Source organism: Salvelinus sp. IW2-2015, unplaced genomic scaffold (genome assembly GCF_002910315.2).
Source record: "Salvelinus sp. IW2-2015 unplaced genomic scaffold, ASM291031v2 Un_scaffold1131, whole genome shotgun sequence".
Taxonomy (NCBI): Eukaryota; Metazoa; Chordata; class Actinopteri; order Salmoniformes; family Salmonidae; genus Salvelinus; species Salvelinus sp. IW2-2015.
The window spans coordinates 292,976-311,073 of NW_019942744.1; the positions used below are offsets into that span (position 1 = coordinate 292,976).

The 18,098-nt window shown below is 41.8% G+C and overlaps 1 protein-coding gene across 4 annotated transcripts in view; it reads left to right on the forward strand.

Moving 5' to 3' along the window:
- Positions 1-18,098, forward strand: part of LOC112069843 (globoside alpha-1,3-N-acetylgalactosaminyltransferase 1-like) — a 51,065-nt gene that overhangs the window by 4,143 nt on the left and 28,824 nt on the right. The window contains exons 3-6 of one of the 4 annotated variants that reach the window (XM_024137220.2): positions 1,770-1,823; positions 2,160-2,192; positions 2,463-2,597; positions 3,194-4,356. In XM_024137220.2, the coding sequence (XP_023992988.1) occupies positions 1,783-1,823; positions 2,160-2,192; positions 2,463-2,597; positions 3,194-3,884 (900 nt within the window). In that variant the 5' untranslated portion in view covers positions 1,770-1,782 and the 3' untranslated portion in view covers positions 3,885-4,356. Of the gene's footprint in view, positions 1-249; positions 1,824-2,159; positions 2,193-2,462; positions 2,598-3,193; positions 4,357-18,098 lie in introns of those variants that run through there. The other 3 variants (XR_011475464.1, XM_070438737.1, XM_070438738.1) reach the window with 3 other exon arrangements.

Consider the following 18,098-nt stretch of genomic DNA (forward strand, 5'->3'; position numbering starts at 1 on the left):
TATCTGGGGCTAACTGTTACTTCCAGCACACACACACACAGACACCCAGGCGCCCAGGCCAACAGTTGCTAATATTCAATCACATGTGATATAGTATTGGGTTATAGTGCATAACTCAGAACCTCACAGGTATCTGTACTTTACTATTTTACTTCTACTTCTACTTTTACTAAAGAAAATAATGTACTTGTTACTCCATACATTTTCCTTGACACACAAAATTATTCGTTACATGTTTTATGGACAGGAAAATGGTCAAATTCATGCACTTATCAAGAGAACATCCCTGGTCATCCCCACTGCCTTTGATCTGGAGAACTCACTAAACACCTGCTCATCAAACATCATTTCAATATCATGGGCATTAATATGGAGTTTGTCCACCATTTGCTACTATAACAGCCTCCACTCTTCTGGGAAGGCTTTCCACTAGATGCTGCAACATTGCTGCGGGGACTTGCTTCCATTCAGCCACAAGAGCATTAGGGAGGTCGGGCACTGATGTTGGGCGATTGGGCCTGGCTCACAGTCGGCATTCCAATTCATCCCAAACTCATTTCATGAAGCTCCAGATGAACAGGTCTTGTGCTGACGTTGCTTCGGGGCAGCTTGGAACTTAATAGTGAGTGTTGCATCCGAGGACAGACGCGCTTCAGCACTTGGCAGTCCCGTTCTGTGAGCTTGTGTGCCCTACCACTTCGCAGCTGAGCCGTTGTTGCTCGTAGACTTTTCCACTTCACAATAACAGCACTTACAGTTGACCAGGGCAGCTCTATTAGGGCAGAACTTTTACAAACTGACTTGTTGGAAAGGTGGCATCCTATGACGGTGCCACGTTGCAAGTCACTGAGCTCTTCAGTAAGGCCATTCTACTGCCAATGTTCGTCTATGGAGTTGCATGGCTGTGTACTGGATTTTATGCACCTGCCAGCAACGGGTGTGGATGAAATAGCAAAATCCACTAATTGGAAGGGGTATCCAAATACTTTTGTATACATAGTGTACTGCAGCAGGTAACTTGGATTGTAACCTACGTCAAACCACATCCACTGCGCGCACGCCTGTGGAGATATGGGATCAGAGCATGACTCAGTTGTGCATGTTTCTAACAGAAAACAGCATCAGTAAGTGTCCCACACGAGTGAAGACGGCTCATCGCCAACGCTTGGAAAAGCACTTTTGGACCTACTTCCCAATCTGTTTGACAGTAATCCTGGATGTGACAGCAGGGATGAGGTGCGAACTGTCGACCACGCCCCATGACTTTGAGAAGCTCCGACGCGACATGCTTCAAGCACACCCGTCTCATTAGTGGGGGTGGGATAAGAGGCATTATGGTCAGACTATTTTGCAATTGAGTTTCATAGCCCCACATTAAAAGTATGTGATGGTGAGTTGAGTAGACAATCAGAAATAATGCTAGAATGTTTTTCAATTGACTGCCATAGCCCCCCTACCCCCTAAAAAATTTGCAGTTAATTACATACTTTTTTTCGCGTGGGGTCGTGGACCTAGAAAGTTTTGGAACCCCTACACTAATTGCAACTATCCCACTACTATTTGTAATACATTCACTACTACACTACCATCAAATTGTCAACACTAGCCTCTAACAATTTAAACTTCTTAACTCCTTCCACTAATATARAAATACTTCTGGACAACTGAAGCAAGTCACACAATTATTCTTCATGTAAAAGTACCCTTTCTAGTTTTTAGGATCTTCATTGTGTTGGTTTTCTTCTTACAATGTTTTTCTATTCCTGCAGCCTGAATCGACTCATGTTAAGGAGCAGAGTACGGAACATGGTCTCTCCTGAAAAGTGTGCATCTGTATTTTACCCTACCATCATTCACCATGGCAGTATGGTGTCATGCTATCACATCCATCCTACAAACATCTTCCCAAAAAGCACTTACAATCAATCAGAATAGTGGTAATTCTATGTCATAGCATTGGACATCAGTGTCATGATTTATTCACTGCATGAATTGGTGATGGGATACTGTATGTATTGAGTTTATAGCATGATGGTTGGGGAAGTAGTTCTATCAATGTATAGGTTCTGTAGTAGTACAACTATTACAGGTTGGTCTATCTAATACCACCACCATCTCTTCATTACAATTCAGTAATTATTGACATTTTGTTCTCCCAGGCTATTGTACAAGCAGCCCAGTGTCTTGGTGGGGTAAGTAGCATTTTATTCTTATGTTAAAGACACATAAGCTGAAAAACTATACTGTAAGTGTCTGACACATCAGTGTGGGGAGCTTTGATATATTAGGAGAACACACCTGACATTAGTGTCTGACACATCAGTGTGGGGAGGTGTATCCTAATACACCACAGCTTGTTTCAAGGTTCTTTAATTGCCAGTACCATAGTGAAGTATTGAGATCATAACATGGCTCTGGTCAGTACAACACAGCCAGGCAAGATCTTTGTTCTGTTTCTGTAGACGTACTGATGTGGTGGCAGTGACCCCATGGTTGGCGCCCATCGTCTGGGAAGGCACCTTTGACCCTGTGCTTGTCGACAATATCTACAAGCCCATGAACCTCACCATAGCAACCACAGTGTTTGCCATTGGAAAGTGAGTACAACTTTTGCCAAATATTCAAAAGGGGAATTGAACTATCAATACTTTTGCAACACTGCAACTATAAGGACATAAGTACCTGATGTAATAAAATATCATGATGTCATGATTCATGCCTTGGAACAAGTGAATAATTGTACTACTTCATGAACTGTATTATCTGCTAGACTCTATACTGTTCAGAAAGTGGTATAATGTATTATGAGAATGATGATGCAGTTAAGGGATATACCTGGTCAGATACATTTGAATGCATTCAATTGTGTGTCTCCCGCATTTAACCCAACCCCTCTGAATCGGAGATGCTGCCTTAATGACATCATCGGCGCACAGGGAGAAGTTGTTGTTGGGGGTTAACTGACTTGCTCAAGGGCAGAACAGCAGGTGTTTCCACCTTGGCTTTGCTCAGCGATTCGAACCAATGACTTTTCGGTTACTGGCCCAACGCTCTTAACCAGTAGGCTACCTGCCGCCCTATCAGTTACAGATGGTTGCTGGTATCACAATCTCAGGTGTGACCTAGTGCCATTGTATCCTTGAGCAAGGCACTTGTTAATCCTTATGATATGTATGCCTTTAAATACTGACAGATACGTCAGATTTCTCCAAGATTTTCTGGAGACAGCAGAGAAGCACTTCATGGTCGGCTTCCACGTGCGCTACTATGTTTTCACTGATCGTCCCCACGATGTTCCTTCAGTGAACCTGTCTCGGGGGAGACATTTGAGTGTGATCCAGGTCCCGGGTTCCAACCGCTGGCAGGAGATATCAGCCCGGAGGATGGAGTTCATCCAGACCACCATCGAACGTCAGATCAGAAGGGAGGCCGACTACATCTTCTGTCTSGACGTAGACAGCAAGTTCCACGCTCGCTGGGGGGGCGAGTCTCTTGGAAGGCTGGTTGCTGTGATACACCCAGGCTACTACGAGCAGACGCGTGACCGTTTCCCGTACGAACGGCGTCCAGCCTCGACTGCCTACATCCCTATGGATGAGGGAGACTACTACTATGGCGGGGCTATGATCGGAGGGTTCGTGGAGGATGTGTACACACTAACAAAGGTGTGTCGGACCCGGTTTGAGGAGGATGCGGGGAATTCCATCGAGGCTGCCTGGCAGGAGGAGAGCCACCTCAACAGGTACCTGCTCGACAATAAGCCCAGCAAGGTGTTGTCTCCAGAGTACCTGTGGCAGGACTTCAAGGCAAAAACCAAAGAGGTCAAAGTCATTCGCTTTTCAGGGGTCATTAAAAACTATGCTGAARTTCGTCCCAATGTATAAAACAAGGAAGTGGCTATTCGACCCGGCAGAAGAAAAAATGTATTTAGTCATAGCGGTAAAATTAATTGAGGTTAGGTTTAGGAACGAGGGTTAAGTTAAGTTTAGGTATAGTTTGACTGGGGTTAAGGTTAGGGAAAGGCATAATAACAATAATTTGGAGGGTGCTTGTATATTTGTCACCTGTGGATGTTTCTTGTACAAATGTGTAATGGAAATGTRTTTCTTGCATATCACAACTCTTGAGAGTGGGGTCACGGGCCAGGGTCACCATTGTTCGTTTTTGAGTTATAAGAACATGTTTTTTAAATTTTGTATCTTATATTTCGTTCTGTATTCTGTAGCCTATCTATTTTGCATGTTGATTACTGTGAGGAGGGAATGAGTAAATAAATAAATATGTAAAACATTTAACACAATAGCAGTATTATTATATGTTATTTTCTTGAAATAAATGTTTTACCACTTTCCATAATGTTTGTGTTGTGTCACTACTTCTTATTGAACCAAGGTCCAAAGTGATGTTTTCATTTAGAGCTTTACACTTTAGTGGGATTCAAACTAAAATGTTAAATAGTGCTTCCCTCTGGTGGACGGTTAGGGTACATGAAATACTGGGAAACGAAATGAAATGTATTCCAAAGCCTAACTAAAAACAACAGCTTTAGGGAAGTAATCATCTGTAAACCACAGCACGGTGTCAGCAGAAGGGGAAGGCCAGAGAACACATACTTGGACTAGCTAAGGAGCAACACCAGACTGGAGGAGGAGGAGATTGCATCTGCAATGGAGGACAGGCACCTCTGGAGGACCCATTTATCGACCCAAGACATCCAAATCCATATGGTGAGGACTTTTTAATTGGCGAAGAAAGGATGAGCTTTATTAAAATCATACTAATAAGTTATTTGAATGACTCATAATAGACAGATGAAGGACATATCAGAACAGTTTCGCTTTAAAAAAGGCAATATGGTGGTTGCACTTCATTGTGTAAAAACATCCTGCCAATGTCAGAGCAAAATGCTAAATCCTTCATTACAATGAGTCCACACACAAGTGGATGGGGGAAGAGGTTCAGAATAGCCTGCACAATCACATTGTATTGGGTTATGTGTACTGCCCAGAAAGCAAACAGAATTGAAACCAGGTGTGTTATCTGCCATGTTTGACCAAAGCATACAGTATTGTACTTTTAACCAGGTGAATGAGGAAAGATGACGTGGCCAACAGACAAGTGAATTATTACATGTTGCTTATACATRCAATAGGCATGTAATAATAATGTTGAGTCAGATATCCTAGCATGCAAGCATTTCACTGCAAAATGTATACATGATGATTCACTGTGTGTGACAAATACAATTTGTTTTGATTTAATCTCCCAATGCCTTCAACTTGTATTTTAAAGCACGTAGTTGAGAATGGCATTCAAGTGATTAATACAGCAATTTACGAATTCTAAGCATCCATATCTTCTCTTGTCTAGCTCTAACTACTATAGCATATGTCCACATACATTMATTTTAATCGTCCATCCTCTCTAAAACTCTTGTCCTCACAACAGCACCCAGTGTTGCCAACWMATTTTCAGGGTAAGTTGCTAGAGGCAGGTTGATTTGTTGCTAAAAGTTGCTAAATGACGTTGCGATGTCATTGCGTGATAACGTAAAACTGCGTCATTACGTACAATACACAATAACGTTACTCAAATTGACTGGCCAGCTCGGCGAAAAATATGACTTGACATTTGTTCAGGTACAGACTCCTACTCTTTTCTGTACTTCTGGCTGTACAATTTTGATTGAGACATGTTGATAGATGTTGTAAGTTCTGTTCAAGATCAATCAGATTCTTGCTGAAATGTGACAAGCGAAATTCTTAAGGAATAGCGACAATTGTAGATAATAAAGCAGCTTTAAACACTTTAATTTTTGAAGGGCCTAGAGCCAATAAAGAAAGGTTTAGTTTATTGTCATGATGTACAACATTGGCAGCTGAGCGCTGAATTGCATTGTTCAGTTAATTTAAATAAATAAACAAATAATTACATAAACAAATCAATAATGTCAAATCATGATATATTCATAAACATAAATAAGTTGTGCAAAACCATAGGATAATAATTTAGCTAACCATGTTAAAAGGTGACGTTATGTTGTACCTATAGATGACGAAATGCAGTCCTACATAAAAACGGTTGATTTCGAAAGTGAAAGGGATTTAGGATTTTGTATTCACCAATGTCATCATCCCGCGACAGAGGCTGTCCCACTTTCATGGCTAGAAGGGTTCCTGATTGTCAAACTATTGTAAAATGTTTAGCATTTTAGCTAACCCTCAAACTATTGTAAAATGTTTAGCATTTTAGCTAACCCTCAACCTTTTCCTAAACTTAACCTAATTCTCCTAACTTCATAATTACAGATCTAGCTGTTAATAAGAAATCAGGTCCACAAGAAATTGTTAATAACAACATATCTAGCTGTTAATAAGAAATCAGCTCACAAAGAAATCGTTTGAATTTCCTTTTTATATGCCAATGTCAATTTGTTTTGCAATGAAATAATGAAATGCCATGGATGCTACATGTAGTACATTAAGATAACTGCAGTGGAGCAGCTGTGTGGAGTCCAACTATTATCATCATGTTGTTCTTTCTGTAACAGAGTAGCTGTGCAATTAGTTACACGTTCCATCCCYTGAGAGAGGGGATATAAACAGTATGCATTTAAATTATTATACTGTAGGTTATCATGCCTACTTAATAAAGGTAAAAATGAACTACAAAAAATGCATAGGCTACTGTATTTAAAATGCATTGCTTGAAGAGCACTGTGTACAAATAAGTATTTGCATAGCCCTTGCTTTGAGCAACATTCTTGCGCACACCTGCATAAAGAAGACAAGAACGAAACATTTCGTCAACAGCTTTGCAAGGTGAAGAGATGGAATTTTCAATGCTCTTTCAGTTTCCCTGTTTGGAATTTCCTTTTTTATAGCCTTAGGAAATGACATATGACCTCATCCATGATATTTCAATAGTTAGGGCACGTAGCCCAACGTTAAGAAGTAGTGTTCAGGGATTTATCAACTTGACTGGACACATGGCAACTCTTAACATGTCCTTTGTGATACATCTTCTGTGTATAATTTTTTTTTAACCGGTTATCTATAATCAATGCAGTGACCGAAAAGTGCAAATATATTATCTTTCTCAAACGCGCCAGACTGGCGGGCGGCTCCAGACTGGCGGGCGGCTCCAGACTGGCGGGCGGCTCCAGACTGGCGGGCGGCTCTGGCGGCTCCTGACTGGCGGGCGGCTTGCGCCTCCGACTCGAAGCGCGCTCTGACGGCTCCTGACTGACGGACGGCTCTGGCGGCTCCTGACTGACGGACGGCTCTGGGCGCTCCTGACTGACGGACTGCTCTGGCGGCTCCTGACTGACGGACGGCTCGACACGGCGGCTCAGATGGCCGCTAGGCAGACGGCGGCAGATGGCGCTGGGCAGACGGCGGCTCAAGATGGCGTTGGGCAGACGGGCGGCTCAGATGGCGCTGGCAGAACGGCGGCTCAGATGGCGCTGGGCAGACGGCGGCTCAGATGGCGCTGGCGCAACGGCGCGCTCAGATGGCGCTGGGCAGACGGGCAGCTCAGATGGCGCTGGCAGACGGCAGCTCAGATGCGCTGGGCAGACGGGCAGCTCAGATGGCGCGCGGCAGACGGGGCAGCTTCAGATGGCGCTGGGCAGACGGCAGCTCAGGCAGCCTGGGCAGACGGCAGACTCTGGCCTGCTGAGGCGCACAGTAGGCCTGGTGCGTGGTGCCGGAACTGGTGGTACCGGACTGGGGACACGCACCACTGGGCGAGTGCGGGGAGGAGGAACAGGGCGTACAGGGCTCTGGAGACGCACAGGAGGCTTGGTGCGTGATGTGGTACTGGGCTGGTGCGAGGGGCTGCCACAGGCGGACTGGTGCGTGGAGAAGGCACTGGATAGACCGGACCGTGGAGGCGCACTACATGAAACCGTAGAGCCGGTTTCATGGCACCTGGCTTGATGCCCACCCTAGCCCGGCCGATACGAGGTGCTGGAATGTACCGAACCGGGCTATGCAGACGCACCGGGGACACCGTGCGCATCTCTGCATAACACGGTGCCTGCCCGGTCGCTCTCTCTCCACGGTAAGCACGGGGAGTTGGCTTAGGTCTCCTACCTGACTTAACACCACTCCCCGTGTGCCACGGGAAATTTTTGGGGCTGCCTCTCTGGCTTCCAGCCGCGCTTAAGTGCAGCCTCCTCATACCACCGCCTCTCCGCTTTCGCTGCCTCCAGCTCAGCTTTGGGGCGGCGATACTCACCAGCCTGTTTCCATGGTCCCTTGCCGTCCAGTATTTCCTCCCAAGTCCAGGAGTCTTGTGTTTTCGGCCGCTGCTGTTGCTGCCCGTTACCACGCTGCTTGGTCCTATTGTGGTTGGTGGTTCTGTAATGGCTTTCTTCTGTGGACGAAGGAGAGGACCAAAGCGCAGCGTGGTTAGTGTTCATCATGTTTAATAAAGACAATAAACGTGAACACTACAAAATACAAAACAACAAATGTGAAAAACCGAAACAGTTCTGTCTGGTGCAGACACACGAAGACAGAAGACAACCACCCACAAAACCCAACACAAAACAGGCTACCTAAATATGGTTCCCAATCAGAGACAATGACTAACACCTGCCTCTGATTGAGAACCATATCAGGCCAAACATAGAAACGGGAAAATTAGACACACAACATAGAATGCCCACTCAGCTCACGTCCTGACCAACACTAAAACAAAGAAAACACAAAAGAACTATGGTCAGAACGTGACAGTGCCTCCTTTTCCCATCCAATTCTAGTTCTCATGCATTTGTTGCTGCTGTTGTGTCATCCACCTCCATCAGAGTCCCCTTGAGGATAATTGTGGTTGCTCTCCATTTTCTTCTGTCAGTGGTATGAGAGGGTAGATCTGTGTATAGTCACCCGGGGGTCCTCTGGGTTGAGTCTCATAAGGCGGAGGGTGGTGAGGAGTATTTCAGTATCACCCACTGTTGTTTAACGTCTTACGGCTGAAATCCCGTTAACGGTATCGATATAACAGCCAGTTAAAGTGCAGGGCGCCAAATTCAAACAGAAATCTCATAATTAAAATTCCTCAAACATACAAGTATTAGACACCATTTTAAAGATAAACTTGTTGTTAATCCCAACAAAGTGTCCGATTTCAAAAAGGCTTTAGGACGAAAGCATACCATGCGATTGTTAGGTCAGTACCTTAGGTCACAAAAAACACAGCCATTTTTCCAGACAAAGAGAGGAGTCACAAAAAGCAGAAATAGAGATGAAGATCAAAGGTTAATTTTATCAGATGACACTCATAGGACTTAATGTTACACAATACATGTATGTTTTGTTCGATAAAGTTCATATTTATATCCAAAAATCTCAGTTTACATTGGCGCGTTATGTTCAGTACTTCCAAAACATCCGGTGATTTTGCAGAGAGCCACATCAATTTACAGAAATACTCATAATAAACATTGATAAAAGATACAAGTGTCATGCATGGAATTCTAGATAAACTTCTCCTTAATGCAACCGCTGTATCAGATTTCAAAAAAGCTTTACGGAAAAAGCGCACCATGCAATAATCTGATTACAGCGCTCAGAGACCAAAACAAGCCATACAGAAACCCGCCATGTTGTGGAGTCAACAGAAGTCAGAAATAGCATTATAAATATTCACTTACCTTTGATGATCATCAGAATGCACTCCCAGGAATCCCAGTTCCACAATAAATTGTTCGATAAAGTCCATCATTTATGTCCAAATACCTCCTTTTTGTTCACGCGTTTAGGTCACAAATCCAAATTCACGAGGCGCAGGCCAGACGAAAAGTCAAAAAGTTCCATTACAGTTCGTAGAAACATGTAAAACGATGTATAGAATCAATCTTTAGGATGTTTTTATCATAAATCTTCAATAATATCCCAACCCGACAATTCCTTTGTCTTTAGAAATGAAAAGGAACGCAGCTACCTCTCACGGGCACGCGCCTGACTGAGCTCATGGCCTTCTGACAGGACCCTTAGTCAAACAGCTCTTATTCTCCCCCCCTTCACAGTAGAAGCCTGAAACAAGGCTCTAACGACTGTTGACATCTAGAGGGAGCCTTAGGAAGTGCAATATTACCCCATAGACACTGTATATTGGATAGGCAAACCTACAAACCTCAGATTTCCCACTTCCTGGTTGGATTTCTTCAGGTTTTTGCCTGCCATATGAGTTCTGTTATTCTCACAGACATCATTCAAACAGTTTTTGAAACTTCTGAGTGTTTTCTATCCAAATCTACTAATAATATGCATATTCTAGCTTAGCTTCTGGGCCTGAGTAGCATGCAGTTTACTCTGTTCACCTTATTCATCCAAGCTACTCAATACTGCCACCAGCCATAATAAGTTAAAACAAAAGCCCTGTGTGGGCTAGAGTTCTGTGTGGACTTAAAGGCGCTATAAAAAATATATAGAATGCATAGAATGCATTACAATGATATGGTATAAGATAGTAAGGTGCACCTGTGATTGTTTCCCCATTTTAGCAATACAAAAATACTTCTGTAGAATTGAAGTCCACAGCCAACAGATAGCCCTAAGACATCAGTGGACAGGAAGAATAGTGGGACATAGTTGGAGAATATACTGCAGTGTGTGTTGGAAATATTTGAGTAATGGATCAATTAGACATTTTTAATAAGGAAAACAGTCCTAACCAAATACTGTTTGTTTTGTGTGTTCGTTTCTGTTTCCTGGGTGTGTGTGTGTGTATTGAAGAGCGAACCGTGACAGATTGATTAGGTGGAAATAGGAGGGCAGCTAAGTAATGCAACTAAATAAATGTGATAATTATGTGTAAAACGAGACTGGCTGGTGACTGAGTGAAGTGCTTTGTTTCATAGAAGTAAGTAGATAGTATTTAAGATGTTAAAGTAGGTTTGAACAAACTAAAAATTTAAATAATTCAAAAAATTGAATCATTGTAAAGGAACTTGAGTAAGAATGAGAGAACATCGTAGTAAGACAGACAAGAAAATAATACAAAAATGTCTGTAAGGAAAGGGGAAGGATAGCTCAAGTCTTAGAACACGAAGCCTGAAGTCTACCAGACATATTAAAAATAATGACATTGATGGTACGCAAAAGTTGGTTGAAGGCGATTCTAAAAGTAGGACGGACAAAAATTGCGCATACAATAAATCTAAACTACTCGGAGTGGAACGTGCTGGACAAAAAAAATATAGACTATGAATTTACCTAAGATAGAATTGTTTGGGCAGACCTACTACATGATGAGCGAGGAAGAGGGCTGGTTAGACTAATACATGGAAAAGAAGAAACTGCACGGGGTCGCCGAGAGAGAGATGGACTTTGAATTAATAACGAGACATGGACATGAGGCTGAAAGCCTTAGACGGATATCGCATTAACTAGGCTTGCGTGTGGAATTCCATTTACAATTTCAAGATGACAGACTGAATTGTCTTGATTAAGTGAAGTTTAGGAAATGCAAAAAGTGTGCGAGCGTTGTGACAATCCTTCCCCAAATTTTGGAAATATGGAAAATATTTTTGAAATATAAATGACACGGGTATTATGATACAATTGGATTTGTAGAAAATAAGCATGTAGAAAAGAAGCATTAACAACTTGGTGCAGTAATGACTGCGATGGGGAAATTATTTGTGGGTTAAATTAGTGGGTTATAGTTGTTTAAGGTTGCTTAGAGTTTGCCCAGGTGACGACTCAGGGTTATTATTTTGTAGAATGTGATTTCTTTTGATGATTGTTTTGTAAGGGAAATGTACTGCTTGAAAAGCATTTACTGCTGTTGTTTTATTTAAAATTGCATGTGTAACTTTACATCAATAAACGCCCTCATCTCACCCCTGCTAGAATACTGCACTACCAGAAAAATTTGTTAACCATGGCTCATGTTACCCTTAAGAGACGTACCGTTCAAAACCCAGCAACCCTTTCACTTACAGAAGATGGTGAACCACATGACTGTGCTGCCTTGGTGGAACAGATATCTAATCCACGACCTGATCTATCTGATGAACCTGATCTATCTGATAAAAGTGATAAACTAACCTCTCATATATCGGCCCAAGCTGCAGAATTGTTTGCTCTGACTGTAGCATGCATTCTGGAAAAACATAGGTCTGCTAATATTTACATCGACAGCAGGTATGCTTTTGGGGTAGTGCATGAATTTGGTACATTGTGCACACAGCGTGGTTACCTCACCTACTTGAAAAATGATGTGGCTGATTTAGCAACAAAAGATGCAGCAATGTTCAATGTCCCAAACACACCGCAGGCGGTTTGACTTCCTGCATCTGCAAATTACTTGTTTCCTTAACAGTCTACTGCATAGCCAGTGGAACTGTCTCTGGAACACAAAATGTACAGTTGAAGTCAGAAGTTTACATACACCTTAGCCAAATACATTTAAACTCAGTCTTTTGCAGTTCCTGACATTTAATCCTAGTAAAAATTCAATTTTAGGATCACCACTTTATTTTAAGAATGTGACATGTCAGAATAATAGTAGAGAATGTTTTATTTCAGCTTTTATTTCTTTCATCACATTCCCAATGGGTCAGAAGTTTACATTTACTCAATTAGTATTTGGTAGCATTGCCTTTAAATTGTTGAACTTGGGTCAAACGTTTCGGGTAGCCTTCCACAAGCTTCCCACAATAGGTTGGGTGAAATTTGGCCCATTCCTCCTGACAGAGCTGGTGTAACTGAGTCAGGTTTCTAGGCCTCCTTGCTCACACACGCTTTTTCAGTTCTGCCCACACATTTTCTATGGATTGAGGTCAGGGCTTTGTCCTGGCCACTCCAATACCTTGACTTTGGTGTCCTTAAGTCAGTTCACCACAACTTTGGAAGTATGCTTGGGGTCATTGTCCATTTGGAAGACCCATTTGCGACCAAGCTTTAAACTTCCTTACTGATGTCTTGAGATGTTGCTTCAATATATCAACAATTTTCCTTGCTAATGATGCCAATCTATTTTGTGAAGTGCACCAGTCCCTTCTGCTGCAAAGCACCCCCACAACATGTTGCTGCCTCCCCCGTGCTTCACAGTTGGGATGGTGTTCTTCGGCTTGCAAGCCTCCCCCTTTCTCCTCCAAACATAACAATGGTCATGATGGCCAAACAGTTATATTTTTGTTTCAGCAGACCAGAGGACATTTCTCCAAAAAGTATGATCTTTGTCCTTATGTGCAGTTGCAAACCTTTTTTAAGGCGGTTTTGGAGCAGTGGCTTCTTCCTTGCTGAGCGGCTGTTCAGGTTATGTCGATATAGGACTCATTTTACTGTGGATATAGATAATTTTGTACCTGTTTCCTCCAGCATCTACACAAGGTCCTTTGCGGTTGTTCTGGGATTGATCCGCACCAAAGTACGTTCATCTCTAGGAGACAAAACGTGTCTCCTTCCTGAGCGGTATGACGGCTGAGTGGTCCCATGGTGTTTATTGTTGCGTGCTATTGTTTGTTCAGATGAACGTGGTACCTTCAGGCGTTTTGAAATTGCTCCCAAGGATGATCCAGACTTGTGGAGGTCTACAAATTTTTTTCTGAGGTCTTGGCTGATTTTTTGGGATTTTCACATGATGTCAAGCAAAGAGGCACTGAGCTTGACGGTAGGCCTTGAAATACATCCACAGGTACACCTCCAATTGACTCAAATTATGTCAATTAGCCTAACAGATGCTTCTAAAGCCATGACATCATTTTCTGGAATTCTCCAAGCTGTTTAAAGGCACAGTCAACTTAGTATATGTAAACCTCTGTCCCACTGGTATTGTGACAGTGAATTATAGGTGAAATAATATGTCTGTAAACAATTGTTGGAAAAATGTATTGCATCATGCACAAAGTAGATGTCCTAACCGACTTGCCAAAATTATAGTTTGTTGACACGAAATTTGTGGAGTGGTTGAAAAACACGTTTTAATGACTCCAACCTAAGTCTGTAAACTTCCGACTTCAACTGTACATACGATTCACAGACTCCGCTGTGGATGGGGCCAAATGGCGTGCCGGCCTTGCCTAGGTCCTGTTTCCCCTATGTTGCATGGTCAAGACCATGTGTCAAAGGGGGGACTAGTGGGATTTGTAAATTTAAAAGAAAAATTGGTTTGTTCCATGTTTGGCGTGTAGTGGTGATGTCAGACTTTATTTTATGTTTACAATTTATTTTAAATTCAATACATATGGAATGTAATTGGCCCCATACTGCACCCATGCCCAGTCATGTGAAATCCATAAATTAGTACCTAATGAATTTATTTAAATGGACTGTTTTCCATATATGAACTATATTATATTTTAGTTCAGTATATTTCATAAACCAATAAAATTAATTATGCTTATTAGTTATTGAGTTGGATATGTTTCTGCTCTTACACCTTTTAAGCTGCAAGCTTATTGGGTGAGGTAGTACGGCACACTGCAGGTCAACAATGTGAGGTAAGTATATTTATAGCTCTACAGTATGACTGGCAGGAACACCATTTTAATTTACTTTTTACCTTTATTTAACTAGGCAAGTCAGTTAAGAACAAAATCTTATTTACAATGACGGCCTACCCAAGACGATGCTGGGCCAATGGTGCGCCACCCTATGAGACTCCCAATCACGGCCGGATGTGATACAGCCTGAATTCAAACCAGGGACTGTAGTGAGGCCTCTTGCACTGAGATGCTGTGCCTTGGACCGCTGCACCACTCGGAAGCCCTAACCCCGCTTAGACTAGCCAATACCATAAACCCCCAACAAAGACAGATACAGTCATGTAAACAACAAACGCTTGACCCAAGAAAAATTTACCCAAGAAAAATTTACTAAAGTGTGTGAAAAAGGATTCGTAATAATAAGAGATTGTACACTAAACCATTTCCTGTGATTTTTTTAATGGTAATTTACAGGTAGCCAGTTGCCTTTAAGTTACCATCTGAAATGGTACAGTATTTTACCGTACCATATTTTACAGTTTCCAATACTGTTATTGTAATCTTTACCCTTGTTTTTACAGTTACAAGCAAATGGTTGCCTGTAAGTTACTGCAAAACAGTACATTTGGTTACTGTAATCTTACAGTAATTGTAATAAATCAATAACTTTAATTCAGGGGCGATAGGGTTTGTATTTTACCGTAATTGCATAAGGTTGGTGCAAGCAAGTTGGCCGCTAGGTAATGTGTTTAAAAACTAAGGAATATCAATTAATTCAGTTTGGAAGCTTTTATTAAGCCTCTAGAAGGGCAAGTCATAAAATACAAAATGTTGGTCTTAACAAAGGCTTCCAAACTGGCAGTGACTACAGGGCAAAACAAACCAAAGGACATTGCAAAAACTCAACCATTAAATGTTTGAGACTTGCTGTGTAACGATCGTCTGTTGAAGAAGGATCGGACCAAAGCACAGCGTGGTAAGTGTTCATGCTTTTTATTTAACAACTGAACACTAATAACAAAAATAACAAAGAGAATGAACGAAAACCGAAACAGTCCTGTCAGGTGCAGAAACACAAAACAGAAAATAACTACCCACAAAGCCTCGGTGGGGAAAAACTACCTAGTATGATTCTCAATCAGAGACAACGATAGACCGCTTCCTCTGATTGAGAATCACATCCGGCCAAACACAAAGAAATACAAAACATAGAAAATGAACATAGAATGCCCACCCAAATCACACCCTGACCAAACCAAAATAGAGACATAAAACCTCTCTACGGTCAGGGCGTGACATGCTGGAACTCCATTCTATCCCCTATACACCTTTAATTTAGCCTCTTACAAGGCACGCCTCAAAATATGTTAATGAGTCAGAAACAACAATACCAAAGACAGTAAGATGTTCAGTAACTGCTTCTCCAATAGAAGTCCCCAATCACGCTTGTAGGTGATGTCATAGTTGGCTAGCTAAGCTCATGAGCAGAAACAAGTCAGTCGTCTTGTGCCGAACTGCACATGTGCAGGCCATCAAATCAAAAGGCACTCCTTCAATATAAAGTTGTTTTTGACGAAAATGAAAACGTGTCAGTTTGTCACTTTCACAAGGTTGGAGTAATAACTACATTAGACATTGGCTCTAATCTACTGTAGGTTCCGACCTTTAGATTTCAATAAAATGAACAACTAAGGAATATATTTTCACTTCTCTCATTGAGCATGGTTACATGCTCACAATAATACGATTATTGTGGATAGTCAGATTAATATAATAAACCGTTTACAAGCTTTGCAAGAAGAATGGGTTTCCTAATTAGCGTGTTCAGATGGACCTTTTGATAAATGCAAAAAGAAACGTTCTACCACAGTGACCCTGTTCTTTTTTTAGAAGACCATTTGATTTTGAGTTCGGACATATAAAGTTTGTATGTGAAAACTATTGCGAAAGATGTATACTTTGTTTTTTTCCGAACTCACTTCACTCTCGCATAATAGGGAGGTTTGCACTACCAGTGCTGGCACAAGTGCAGATCAAATACACCACTGGAACGCCAATTAAGCTGTTTACATGTCCTAATAAACCCATCAACTTCAGGATGTTACGTTCCCCAGCAAGAAATCAAAAGTGTCACTTAAACAGAAGGGAAGTCACTAACAACCAAAATTAAACAGATGGGGTTCTAGGAGGGGTTCTGAAAGACGCTCATGGTGGGTGTCCAATGAAAGTTGACTAGCAACAACAACTGGGACCTAAAATACACCCACCATGCGTGCCCACTAAATTTGCCCAAGAATAGGCAAACAAAATGAAAACCCACCTGTCGTGTATTGATGTGACTTACTGAGATAATACGTCACCACGTCAGTAAAGGAATGTGAGGGATTACACAGATAGTGATTGAGTTTACCTCAGAGTCTTGTTGATTTAATTCGATATAATATCTTAACCTCTCTGGTACAAGTGGGATGGTAGCGCCCCACCTCGACAACAGCCGGTGAAATTGCAGGACGCCAAATTCAAAACAGAAATCCCATAATTAAAATTCCTCAAACATACAAGTATTATCCACCATTTTAAAGATAAACTTCTTGTAAATCCAACCAGTGTCCGATTTCAAAAAGGCTTTACTGTGAAAGCACACCATGCAATTATGTTAGGTCAGCACCTAGTCACATTTTTCCAGCCAAAGAGAGTCACAAAAAGCAGAAATAGAGATAAAATGAATCACTAACCTTTGATGATCTTCATCAAATGGCACTGATAGGACTTCATGTTACACAATACATGTATGTTTTGTTAGATAAAGTTCATATTTATATTAGAGGTCGACCGATTAGGATTTTTCAACGGCGATACCGATACCGATTATTGGAGGACCAAAAAAAGCCAATACTGGCAATAATCAGCCGTTTTAAATTTTTTCGTTGTAATAATGACAATTACAACAATACTGAATGAACACTTATTTTAACTTAATATAATACATCAATAAAATCTATTTAGCCTCAAATAAATAATGAAACATGTTCAATTTGGTTTAAATAATGCAAAAACAAAGTGTTGAGTAGTACTTGATTACTCATATCTGCTTCTGCCGCGCATTCTTCACCAGCATAAACAGGATCCATTACACCCTGGCCTGGGCACATATAAATTCCTTCCCAAATAGTAAATCAAAAGAATGACTGAGGTCTTTTCAGCCTGGTCAAAAAGGAAAGGCAACAAAGACACAATGATTAACCAACAGCTTCTTGCCATCGTTGAGGCGGAGCATAAACTAAAACAGTCATTGAACTGCTCAACATTAATCAAATCAAATCAAAGTTCTTTATATAGCACTTGGACATCAGCGATATCTCATGCTGTACAGAAACCCAGCCTAAACCCCCCAAACAGCAAGCCCCAATGCAGTGTAGCAAGCACAGTGGGCCCTAGGGCAAAAACGCCCTAGAAACCGAGAAACCGAGAGAGCGAAACCAGGCTATGAGGGGTGGCCAGTCCTCTTCTGCCGTGCGGGGAGAGTTATACAGAACATGGCCAAGATGGCCAAAATCGCGTCCAAATACCGATTATCTGATTCCGTATCGAAAATTCTGAATCGGCCCTAATTAATCGGCCATTCCCATTAACCGGTCGACCTTAATTTATATCCAGA